General features: G+C 52.0%; 1 protein-coding gene across 13 annotated transcripts in view; it reads left to right on the top strand.

Moving 5' to 3' along the window:
- The window catches only part of Dgkz (diacylglycerol kinase zeta), a 64,998-nt gene that overhangs the window by 44,650 nt on the left and 8,124 nt on the right, over nt 1-12,224 (top strand). For 5 of the 13 annotated variants that reach the window (XM_029555227.1, XM_029555225.1, XM_029555228.1 and 2 more), the window contains 8 exons: nt 7,977-8,085; nt 8,372-8,467; nt 8,729-8,806; nt 10,054-10,110; nt 10,460-10,528; nt 11,540-11,647; nt 11,747-11,863; nt 11,951-12,022. In XM_029555227.1, coding sequence (XP_029411087.1) covers nt 7,977-8,085; nt 8,372-8,467; nt 8,729-8,806; nt 10,054-10,110; nt 10,460-10,528; nt 11,540-11,647; nt 11,747-11,863; nt 11,951-12,022 — 706 coding nt within the window. The remainder of the gene's footprint in view (nt 1-7,976; nt 8,086-8,371; nt 8,468-8,728; nt 8,807-10,053; nt 10,111-10,459; nt 10,529-11,539; nt 11,648-11,746; nt 11,864-11,950; nt 12,023-12,224) is intronic. The other 8 variants (XM_017802812.2, XM_029555230.1, XM_008851584.3 and 5 more) reach the window with 3 other exon arrangements.

Below are 12,224 nucleotides of genomic sequence, written 5' to 3'. Positions count from 1 at the left end.
TAGAATATTAAAAATTTTTATTTATTTTATATTATGTGTATGAGCATATTATATTGCCTGCATGTATGTAAATGCACTCATGTCACGCAGTGCCCTCAGAGGTCAGAAAAGGATGTCGGATCCTTTAGAACTGGAGTTACGAGGGGAGTTAAAATGGTTGTTAGCCACCTTGTGGGTGCTGGGAATCAAACCTGGGTCTTCTGCAATAGCAGCCAGTGATCTTAACCATGGAGCCATCTCTCCAGCCCCTTGCAGCTAAATCTTTAAGAAAATATCACTTGCCATAGTTTAGAGAAATAGCAAAGAAGACTCTCCATAATTACCTGTAAAGTCTAGTGCGCTACTTCTGCCTTTTCTGTGTGTTGATGTGAGGCACTTTCCTTCACATACCTCCACCAGAACAACTTGTGCTAACAGATCCATGCAGGGATGGATGCTTCATAGGAAGCCAGCTGCTGCTAACAGGCCAAACATTAGAGATTTTGGAGAACATAAAATGGGCGGACAAGACAGCTCAGTGGGTAAAGGCACTTGCCACCAAGCTTGATGACTAAGTTTGATCTCCAGTACCAACTTGGGGAAGGAGAAATCCAGTTCAGGCATATTATCCTTTGACCTCTACATGCACACCATGGCACATGCACACAGACAAAATGAATGTAATAAAAGAATTTTTTTTGCCAGGTATGGTGGTACAGGCCTTTAATCCCAGCACTGAGGAGGAAGAGGTGGGCAGATCTCTGAGAGATCTAGGCCAGCCAGGGCTACATAGTGAGACCCTATCTCAAACAGAAATTTTTTTAAGTAAAACAATGCCTTTTCACTGGTTTTGTTTTTCTTTTACACAATGTGGTTTTCTTTTCATAAGCATATGTTGTTTAACATATGTCATTTAGCATATGTTGTAATGGGTTTCTTGTTTTTAAACAATAATTTTTTGTTTTCAGTCTTTTTGAGACAGGGTCTCTTTGTAGCCCCAGTTGTCCTGGAGTCATTATGTAGACCAGGCTGGCCTTGAACTCACAGAGATCCGCCTGCCTCTGCTGGGATTAAAGGCGTGTGCCACCACGCCCGGCACCATTAATGATTTTTAACATTTCTCAGTTTTTTATTTACACTTGATTTGGTTAAATGTTAGTAGCTGTCACCCACTCCCCAGTCTATCTTCTGAGGATCCTGAGTAATCTCTTAAAAGTGAAAAATGGTCCTGGGATTAGGGAGTTTGATAAATAGCTGCCATTCCCTCGGGAGCCATGCAGGAACTGAGCTTGGGGAGGGGTATGGCATCCCAGGTTGGATACTTGTGACACCAGCTGGTTTCCCCTGAGTATTCTATAGCTGGCATGGACCAGGACATCTCTGAAAAGCCGCCATCCCTTTTGACAGGGCCAGAAGATCCAGACTCTGGAGCCCCAGCTCAGCTATCCCTGACAGAAGTCACAGCCTCCCAGGAGCCTCAGGTGCACCATCTGTTCTTCAGGGACAGTGAGCCTCCTGCATGGGGGAATTACCAGCTCCTGTCTAATAATGCTGGTGAAAAAAGGCTGTCTGAGTTGTGAAATACTCCACAGATAATTGTTTTTGTGGTGCTTAACTGCTCAAGACTCCGTAAAACCTGTCCCTGGACATAAGAAGACAGCAGGTGTTGGACCCCTTTGCATAAAAGTGGAGCTAGCTCTCTACCCCTCCTCTCCTCTGTAGACCTTGTCCCCCCCATCTAAGGAAGGTATGAACTGGCCTGTCGGTGGAGGAAAGTGTATTGATTGGGCTGTCACTCAGCCTGGCTTGGGACCTAGGGAAGAAGTGCCTGAAGCCTGGCTCTTGTACCTAAGTGTGTGCCACTGCCTACCCGCCGCCAGCTGCCTGTCCGCTGCAGGGCCAGAAGCTACTACTGGGAGAGGAAGTGCAGTTTACCAATCAGGCTATTTTCATAACGGCTGTCTCAGGCTGGGGGGAGGGAGCAGAGGAGCAGCCACCACAGCTAGCTCTCCAAACTAGGACTTGCTCAGCAGAGGTCAGCAGCCTGAGCTGGAGCCAGAGCCTCCGGGAACCCCAGCCCCAACCTACTTGCCCACCACCTGCCTGCTCACCACCTGCCTGCTACCCTGCCTTCAGATCAGGTCAAAGGGGCTCCCCACATTTCTCACCTCCTGTCCCTTCCTCTCCTCTCTGGGTGGGTTTGAGGAGGGTGGGTCAAGGTGGGCCCAGACGTTACCATCCCTAGATGAGGGCCTCTCCTACCAGCCCCCCTTCCAGCTGATGGAAAAGGAACAGAATTGGGTGGAGTGCCTTCTCCCACCGAACCTGGGCAGCCCTGAAACACTTGACTCTCCGGCCATGGCCCACCTGCTCCCATGTGCATTACCCTTGTTTTGTTTGGGGCAGAATCCCTTCAGCAGGGAGGCCTAGGGATGCCAGCACCCTGCCTCCCTAGTTCAGGTAGCTTCTCTTCCTTCCAGCTTTCCTGTCTTTCCTCTGACCCTGGGGCTATGGGAGCTGAACAACCAGGGTGGCTTCTGGCCAGCAGCCCCTCTGGGAGGCAGCTGCAAGGCCTTGCTCCAGAACTGTTGGAGGTACAGTTACCAAAGCCCTGGCCTAGCCTTCATGGAGCAGGGGCCTGCAGGGCTCTCTCCACAGAATGAAGTGGGCACTGTGGCAGGACCCGAGCCGTGTCACCTGGTGAAGGCTGCTCTGAAGGCAAAGTTCCTGGAGGCCAGCCTAGCCTGTTATTAAAGGTAGAGGACATTCCTCAAGATGAGCAGGCAACCAGGTGGCATGGGCTACAGGGTTCTGTTCCTCATGCGGTGAGTGGTGGCCACCCTGGGCATTCCTGCTTCCCTTTCTGGGTTCCCACCCCCACCCCCCACCCCCGCTGTGGGCAAAGACAAACCCTAGGAGGTGGCACAATCGTAGGCCCCAGGGTCTGTTTGGATGTAAGTCCTGCCATGCATTGGCAGGTAGCATCAGGTGCCTTGTGCCCATCGCTACCACAGGACCACCTTGTGTCAGGCAGCCTTTGGAACTAGATGGTGTGATCCCATCTTGCACCTGAGAGAACAGGCTTGGAAAGGCCAGTCACTCTGCCCAGGGTCACCATGGCAGATAGATGCTTGTTTCCATTTTTATTTTTATTTTTTGAGACAGGGTCCTATGTAGCCCAGACATCTTGAAATTACTATGTAGTAGAGGATGACCTTGAACTTCTGATCCTCCTGTCTCTCGCTACCTCCCACATGCTGGGGATTACAGGCTTGTCCCACCATACCAGGTTTTCCAAAGTGCTTGCTGTCCCATCAGGTAGGAGATGATCTAGCTGGGAGGCCAGGAACCCTTTCTAGTGGGTAGCAACCAAGGAAGCGCTCGAGTCCACTACCCCCCACCAACTGTCTTTGCTCTGCTGCTGCAATCCCACCACTCATCAAGGGCACCTGGCCAGATACCACTGTGCCTGTATCATTCTTAACATCCTTTGCCTTCCCACAGGCCCTGTCCTTGTCAGGCTCCTGGGAGCCAGATGTGGGTTGATGGGGTCCCCTGAGCTTTTCCCTCTGTGTGACTGGCTTCCCCAGATACCAGGAAGCCCAGGGGCAACCATTTTGCTGTACTGTTAGTGTCAGAACTCTGTGGGGCCTCCTCCATGACCTTTATGTATTACTGAGTGGTATATAGAGGTGACAGTTATGTGGTGAGAAGAGACAACCACACAGAGCTTCACATGGGAAGAGCTCCCGGCCCAGACAGGGCTTTTTTTGTTTGATCTATGTGTGTGTGTGTGTGTGTGTGTGTGTGTGTGTGTCTTGTTTGTCTTTTTGAGACAAGGTCTCCCTGTAGCCATAGTTGGCCTAGAACTCATTATGTAGACAGGCTGGCCTCAATCTCACAGGGATCCTGCCTCCTCTGCCTCCCAAGTACTGGGATTAAAGGTATGCACCATCACACCTGGATTTTTGGTCTGTTTGTTTTGAGACAGAATCTCTTATAGAAGCCCAGGCTAGTCTGGAACTCACTTTGTAGCCCAAGGTGACTTTCGACTTAAAACAAACCTCCTGCCTCAGCTTCCCAAGTGCTAGAATTAAAGGCATGGGCTACTTAGCACAGCCCTGATTAGACCCTGGAGAAGCCTCAGCAGAGATAGAAGTGAGGAGTCAGGCGCTCTCTGGTCAGTGGACCAGGGTTTCTATGGAGACAAGATGAACTGGAAGCCAGGGCTTGGGAGAGGGTTGACTAGCAGGAGAGCTTGTCAGAAGATGTCAGCCAATCTTAAGTCTCCTTGGACAGACAGGGAAACTGAGGCCTATGACACTGGCTTAGCCTTGTGCTCCGCTGGGAGGGGCTGTACCCCAAGGCAGCTGAGGAGACTTGTGCACTAGTGTATCTTGGAGCCCCAGCAGAGTGTGGGGCAGAGCTCTGTGGTGGCACCTGTAAGCTGCCCCGTGTCATAACAGGGTCTGCTTCTTTCTAGTATTGTTGTCATGCAGGTCTGGGACAGCAGAGAAGGCCCAGTTTTTATGCTGCCTGGGGAGCACAGCAGCACCTCCCCCACACTGACTGTGGTCTTTTGTTTTCTGGGTGACACTAGCATCAGGTGGTGTGTCCGGGTGACTAATCTCCTCCAGGCTGGGCAGCTGTCACAGGGCTGCCTGAGCAGATGAGTGGGGAAAGCTGACACCCTAGGGAGAACTGGCAAGCTAGTGTCCTGGCAGTAGTGGGCAGCTGGGCCTGCAGGTTCCTCTTTTCCCAGGACAGAGAGTAGACCCTGCTTCAAGTATCCCAGGACCCTGGCTTTGCCACTGACTGGCTGTGGGATTCTGGGCATGCTCTTGCCACTCTGTGAACCTCAGTTTCCTCATCTGCTTAATGGAGCTATTGGGCCTGCCTCCTGCACAGGGCCATGGTAGGATCAAATGAGATGGGAGAGGCCTTACCCTCGGCTTGTCGTTGGGTAAACAGGATGGCTGTTGTTATTATGGTCCTTTCTCTAACCTATCTCAAATCCATTCACGGGTCCGAGAAGAAAGAACTTGCACTCCCCCATCCCTGGGGCAGACCCAGGTCCTGACACCTGCTCCATACTATCTGGCTGTGGGCTTTATGTATGTTACCCCTCTCTGCCTCAGTTTCCTCATCAGGCATATGTTATATGTGTATGAAGGGCCCAGCTCAAGGCCTGAGATATAGTAGGCCTAGTCACCAATTTTAGGAGGAAGCCAGCACTCATCTATCATGTCTGCACATGCCTCTGGAGCTCACCTCTTGTCCGGTCTGTCTGGTCCCAGAGGACACGTTTCAGGGTTGTAACCATGCTGCCATGTGACAATCTACTGCTTCCCCAGCATTGCTGCTTCCTGCTCACTGATTGTAGGAGCTCAGCCCCTTGGCCCATTTGTCTCTCTGTTATACCCTATACTGGCTCTGAAGCCACCTGCCCTAGACTGATAAGACTGTACAGATCAAGGATCAAGGAGATGCTATACACAGTCAGCAGGATTCCTTCAAGGCTGTCCTTTCTCCTGCCCACTGCCGGTGATCCCCACTTGGGGCTTCATCCAAGCTCTCAGCAGGCAAAAGTTGACTACCTGTCATCCTAACAGCATCCTTCTTTGGCTATAATTTATTCTGTAGCTGTGACTTGGGCCTCCATGGTTGCTGGGTGCTAGGCTACATTCCCTGTCCTGAGTCTCAGGGCTCAGAGCCCAGGAAAACACCTGGAAGGTACAAGGGTATCCCTAGGCTCTTGGAGCTATCACCTCTCAATTTTCATGGGCACAGGAAACTGATCCCAGTGGCCTGGGAAGGAGGCAAGGGCAGGGTAGAGGAACAGATAAAGAGTAGCCCAGTAAAGCAAGGGTGGAGCCCAAGGCCCCTGCTTCCCAGAAAGAGGCAGAATTTGTGCCTTAGAATTATGAGCCTGAGGCTTCAAGCCTCAGGATCCCTCAGCAGCAGGGCCTACCAGGTTTTCAGACATCACACCTACGATAGCCATACTCAGCCCCTTCAGAAAGGTCAGGCTGAGCCACTGAATTGTAGGAAGTTTCTAAAGAGACATACATACCCACACCCAGCACCCAGAAGGCCTTCCCTCTTTCCCTCCTTCCTTTCTTCTTCCTGTTTTGTTTTGGTTTTGTTTTGTTTTGTTTGTAGATAGGAACTCAGAGAGATCCACCTGCCTCTGGCCTCCTGAGTGCTAGGATGTAGGTGCTGGTTTGGAACTGAGCTCTGGTTCTCTGCAAGAGCAACAAGTATTCTTAACCACTGAGCCATCTCTCTAGCTCCCAGAAGGCATTCCTTTTGGCCTATGCCTCTTACTTTGGCCTATCCCTCCCCCTCCCCAAATTAAGACGAGCACTCTTCCCTAGGGGGCTGCCTCTAGTTCTGAAGCCTGGTTTCTCAGGGCCTCTTGACCTCAGGGCTGGTGCTGAGTATGGGGGTCTTATCAAGACTAAGATGCTTTGCAGAGCCTAATTTTACTCTTTGCGTAGTTGTACTATATCCCAGGAGGGGAAACCCAGTCTGTTGGGCTTAAAAGGAAGCCCAATGAGAGGGAAAGGGCCCAGGGACCCACAGTTTGCTCAGGCAGATTTCGATGTTCAGATTACTTACTGTTTTCTCTTCCATCAGTAAGGGAGGTAAAGTTCTTTCGGCTTCTGTAGGTTCTGTGCCTGGGCAGGGGAAGCCCTCCTACTGAAGGAGACGTAGCTGGGCAAGTGTCTGCCCTCCAACAGGTGTATGCCTGGGCTCCCTGCAAATTCCTGGTATCTGCCAGCACTAGTCACTGAGGCCACAGGCCCTTGTCTGTAGCACTAGGTGTCCCTTCTTGGCTCATGAGGCAGATGGGCTTCAGCTTAGCCCAGCTCCTAATGCTCCTGGTTTGTATGCCCAACAGCCACTGGCCTGCCCTTGGCATGGAGACCTTCTTTAGGAGACACTTCCAGCAGAAGGCACCAGGCCCTGGAGAGGGGCAGCGGCGGTGCAGTAGTGTGGGGCTGCCCACAGGCAAGGCTCGACGCCACTCCCCTGCAGGGCAGGCCTCCTCCTCATTGGCCCAGAGGCGCCGCTCAAGTGCACAGCTCCAAGGCTGTCTCCCCAGCTGTGGGGTGCACACCCGAAATACCAGTCGTAGGCGCTCCAGCACTGCACCCCCTGCCTGCAACCCCCGCTTCATGGTGGATAAAGTGCCCACTCTGCAGTCCACCACTGTTGGTGCCCAGCTTTTGGGTGCACCTGTGCTGTTAGCTGGGCTTGTGGGCATGAAGGAGGAAGAGGAAGAAGGGGTTCAGGAGGGAGATGAGCCAGTTGGGGCATCAAGTGATGCCCAGCAAGGCACCAGGACACCTCCATCTTCCTACTTACACCAGGGCACCCTGCCTTTGCTTCACATGCCCTGTTGCCTGCGCCAAGCCTCCTCCCACCTTCTCCCTGCTGATGTGGTATATGGCCACACTCTTTGGGGCCTGCATGGCCACTATCGTCGCCTCAGCCAGCGGTGGCCATCAAGCCAGCACCCTGGTCCTGGAAGCCAAAGCCAAAGAGCCTCAGGCACCTCAGTGGGCCCCATGATACCAGCCTGTGGGCGCCTACTGTCCCGCAGGCGCCAGGTAGCCCTGAGACGCAAGTCAGCTGGACCCCAGCCTTGGAGTACCCTGCTTATGTAGGTATAGTAGCAACCAGCAGGGCAAGTGGTGTGGCCTCTAAGGGTTCTGGCTCAGGGTCAGGGCTTGAAGTTCTGCCTGAACTGAGGGTGGCCCACTTGGAAGCAACTCTGGGAAGTGCTAGAAGCCAGCACACCAGAAAGGCCTGAGAAGGATAGAGTCTCCTGTTAAAAGCACCTGAGCTCCTGTGAGCTCCTCTACCTCCCTGCTGCTGGCTCTGTCTTGGTGGAGGTCATGCCACGGCAGGTTTTCCAGGTGCTGAGGAAGGAAGTAGAGTCAACAAGTGCCCAGCTGGCCCTGGGACTTCAGCTGGTCTCTTTTCTGTAGGAAAGCCATCACCAAGTCGGGCCTCCAACATCTGGCACCCCCTCTTCCCACCCCTGGGGCCCTGTGTGGTGAATCTGAGCAGCAGATCCGGAGCACTGTGGACTGGAGTGTGAGTATCTGTATACTGGGCAGGGCTGGAAGCCTGAACACCACTGGGTGCCAGCCCTTCCTGGGCTCTGGTCCTCCTGAGCAGTCAGAACAAGGGCTTGTGGGCACCTGGGAGAGGAGCCCCCAGGTCTGCAGACTTGCAGGGAGAAGGGACAACCTTTAAGCTAGTTTTAAAGAGTCGTTGGGAAAACAGGACAGAGGAAAGCATTGTGTCTGCAGCAGGTTTGTCTTGGGAGATGGATGATGGGTAGCAAATGAGCACTGAGCATGCTTATTTCATTGGTTAGGAGTCAGCAACGTATGGGGAGCACATCTGGTTTGAGACCAATGTATCCGGTGACTTTTGCTATGTTGGGGAACAGTACTGTGTGGCTAAAATGCTGGTGAGTGAGTTTGATGGGACCTGCTGCCCTCTGGTGGCAGAATGGGGTCTGGACTTCTGCAGACAGCAGCTGCAACTTGCAGCTCTCACCTGGGTATACTTGCTGTGGTCTGCCCCAGGGACAGGGATAAGGGGGCCTTGACTGATGCCGAGTGGGACTGGGACCCCCCCATAGATAGGACATGTTCTTTGCTTGCCCTGAGGTGTTGCCCTGAAGCTGGAGTTACCTGGTGCCTCAAGGCCTTCTCTTTCTGTCTGATAGCAGAAATCAGCATCCAGAAGAAAGTGTGCAGCCTGCAAGATTGTTGTGCACACCCCATGCATTGAACAGCTGGAGAAGGTGCGTGTGGCTGCTCAGCTGTTGTATCCTGAGGAACACTGAGGTTCTCTTGACATACACACTCAAGTATCTTCGTGCCAGGAATGACCTAGCATGCAGAGTGTAATGAAGTGTCAAGAATTTCAGGGCCAAATACCTGCTTTGCATCCTACCCCCACCCTGTGTTTAGTAGCTACGGATACGTAGAACAAACATGGTATAGAGTAGGGATCGTGGGGTATCACCTAAATGATATGAATTAATAAGTAATGTCCATTATGCTATTTTCTTGAAGAGGCTGTCAAGGGCTGGGGATATAGCTTAGTGCTGGAGGCTTGTACTAGGTTCAGTTCCCAGTTCCAGAAAAGAAAAACAAAAATGTCAAATTTCCTCTTCATCTGTGACCAGGCCCATCTTGTGTTCCTTATATGCTACCTCCATAGAGACCTTTCCGAATGACCGTTGCCCAAGCACGTGTGTGGGATGGAAAGAGAATGTTAGGCTGGCAGGTCAAGGCAGGGAGTAGAGAATTGGCATAAAAAATAAGAGCTCCCTGCTGCAGAAATCCAGGCCAGCATGACAAAGTCTTTGAAATGTCATGAGCAAGGCTGGTTGGGGCTGCTTTTTCTAGTTCCTGAACTGTAGAATAATGCATCCCTGTGACCCTTCTGAGGCTAAAGTAGGCACTGTTGGGAAAAGAGCAGAAATGCAGCCCAGGCTGGGCATGGTGGGACATGCCTGTAACCTCAGCACTTGGTAGGTAGGGGTGGAAGGATGCTGCAAGTTTCAAAGCCAGTCTGGTTTACATAGAGAATTTCAGGCCAGCCAGCCAAAGCTACAGAAGGAGACCCTGTCTCAAAAATTTACATAATTAAAAAAAATTGGGGGGCACAGCCCCATTGTGGAAGGTGACCATAGAACCTAGGTTTAGCACATGGGCTAAAGGTCTCCAGGTACCAGTTGGCATAGTCCACTGGAGGGATTGGGTTCCTGCCTTCATCTGAGCTGAGAGTGCAGAAGGGCAAGGAAAATGGGATAAGCAGCAGTGCTCCCACTTTAACGTGAGATAGACACAGAGTCACCTGCATCCTGGGTAGAAGGAGAGAAAATCCCTCTGACCAGTGGGCAGGAGGGCTTCTAAGAGGAGGTGTCCATGTTCCAAGGGCTCCAGAGATGGTTGGGATTCTCCTTGCCTGTGAGGTTGACTCTGGGTGACCCTCTCTAAAAAGATGCTCTGACATTATGGTGGTCACTGCAATGTTTCACAGATAAATTTCCGCTGTAAGCCATCCTTCCGTGAATCAGGCTCCAGGAATATTCGTGAGGTAAGTGAAGGGCAGGAGTTAGGAACCAGAGAGAGTTGGGCCAGGAGGTTATTGAATGGATCTCTCTGCAGTACCTGAGGAGTGCCACAGGGGGGCTAAGCTTCTAGGCTGAGGCTCTGGGGTCACACAAATGGGAGGCAAGAAGGGTGGGGAATGTGCATAAAGGGTCCCATCTCTCTGTCTCTGCTGGGTCTCAGCCTTCTTTCCAAACCATGGAGAGAAGTCTGTACCCCTTTCACCTTAGTACAGGGGACTGCAGAGGATTTTCCAGTTCTTATGTCTGATCACTGAGAGATGGCAGGCTGTTCAACCCCTTACTCTTTCCAGTGACATTTCTCTCCTCCCCCAGCCAACCTTCGTAAGGCACCACTGGGTACACAGGCGACGCCAGGATGGCAAGTGTCGGCATTGTGGGAAGGTAAAGGCCCCGCCTCAGGGTGCCAGCCACATGCCTCCTGCTGGCTCTGTCCACTATGAACACAGACTACAGCCTCAGAGTGGAGTATCAGGCTTGTTGTCGGTCCCCAAATCCCTTGATTATGTATGCCCTTGGTCTCTGAGCTACACAGGGCTGGGAAGGTTTTCTTTCAGTGTGGGGTGCCTGACCTTTGAACTCATAAGGGACCCTTTGAACATTACATTGGCTTTTAAAATTTTTTTTTTTTTTTTATTTTTTATGTGTGTGAGTGTTGCACCTGCATGTAAGTGCACCCATGTGGTACAGTGCCCATAGAGCAGAGAGAGGGTGTTGGATTCCCTGGAATTGAAGTTATGGACAGTTATTAGCCACCATATAGGTGCTGGGAACCGAACCCATGTCCTCTAAAGAACAGCCAGTGCTCTTAACTGCTGAGCCATCTCTCCAGCCCCCTATATTGACTTTTCATTCATTAATTCAGTAGATAGTTACTGAGTGAATGTTGTATGTGAAGCCCTGAGCTGGGGAGTGGGTTCCCTGTCTCCTGAGGACAGTGACTTTCAGGCTGCACAGTGTCTTCCCCTGCGCTGCACACAGCTGCTTGGCTCACATTTGCTGCTTGTCTGTCTTCCTGTAAGGGAAAGCTCTCAGGAATGCAGGGGTCCCTCCCTCCATTTTTTTCTCAGTGCTCTGTACATAATAGCCCTTGATAACAGTTTGTGAACAGGGCGTGAGTGATATGTACAATAAATAGCACAAAACTTTCAGGGGGCCTCTCTAGGTCTGAGGGCAGGAAGAAGAAACTTGAGGTGGGCATGAGCCAACCCTCATCCTCCAGAGCACCAGTGTGCTTAGCACTTTGCAGTAAACTCCAGTGGTCATGGGCTCCTACCTAAGCTTCCCCGCCCTTACAGCTTATTTTATATTTTGGGTTAATTTTTTTTTTTAATGTCCTTGGTTTTCCTGGGTGGAGAGAGGTTTACAACGGTCTCATAGCTGGGTCTCTGCTAGGACACCTTATGCCCAAGCCACCCTGTCCACCCTCAGGGCTTTCAGCAGAAGTTCACCTTCCACAGCAAGGAGATCGTGGCCATCAGTTGCTCCTGGTGCAAACAGGCGGTGAGTGGCCCCCATGAGCTGGACTGGGCTGGGCTGCTGTTGAGCTCTAGGTCCAGCCCAGCTCAGCCCAGCTCAGCCTTGCCCATGGTTGCCTTCCAGTATCACAGCAAGGTGTCGTGCTTCATGCTGCAGCAGATCGAGGAGCCCTGCTCCCTGGGGGTCCATGCAGCTGTGGTCATCCCACCCACCTGGATCCTGCGAGCCCGGAGGCCGCAGGTGAGTCTTTCCTATACTCTTGGTACCTCTCCCCAATGGGATCTACCAGCCAAACCTAGTCACCAATGCCCCCTGCTTCCCTTGCAGAATACCCTCAAGGCCAGCAAGAAGAAAAAGAGAGCATCCTTCAAGAGGAAATCCAGCAAGAAAGGACCTGAGGTTAGACCTGGGCCCAGAGAACTGAAACCAGGAACTGGAAAGGGGAGTCTGTGGATCCAGGGTCCTGAGGCCCTGCTGCCAGCTTAACCTGGCTCAGGTTGGGCTCTAGGGGCCTGAGGAAGGTGGACGATCAGCTCCCTTGTCCCTTGTGGCCAGGCCCCATAAAGTCTGATAGTGAGGCTGTATTTGGTGGTGGCGGGGG

The sequence above is a fragment of the Nannospalax galili genome, unplaced genomic scaffold (genome assembly GCF_000622305.1).
Source record: "Nannospalax galili isolate Female #2095 unplaced genomic scaffold, S.galili_v1.0 scaffold2046, whole genome shotgun sequence".
NCBI classification, from domain to species: Eukaryota; Metazoa; Chordata; class Mammalia; order Rodentia; family Spalacidae; genus Nannospalax; species Nannospalax galili.
This window is presented reverse-complemented; position numbering and strand designations above follow the sequence as displayed.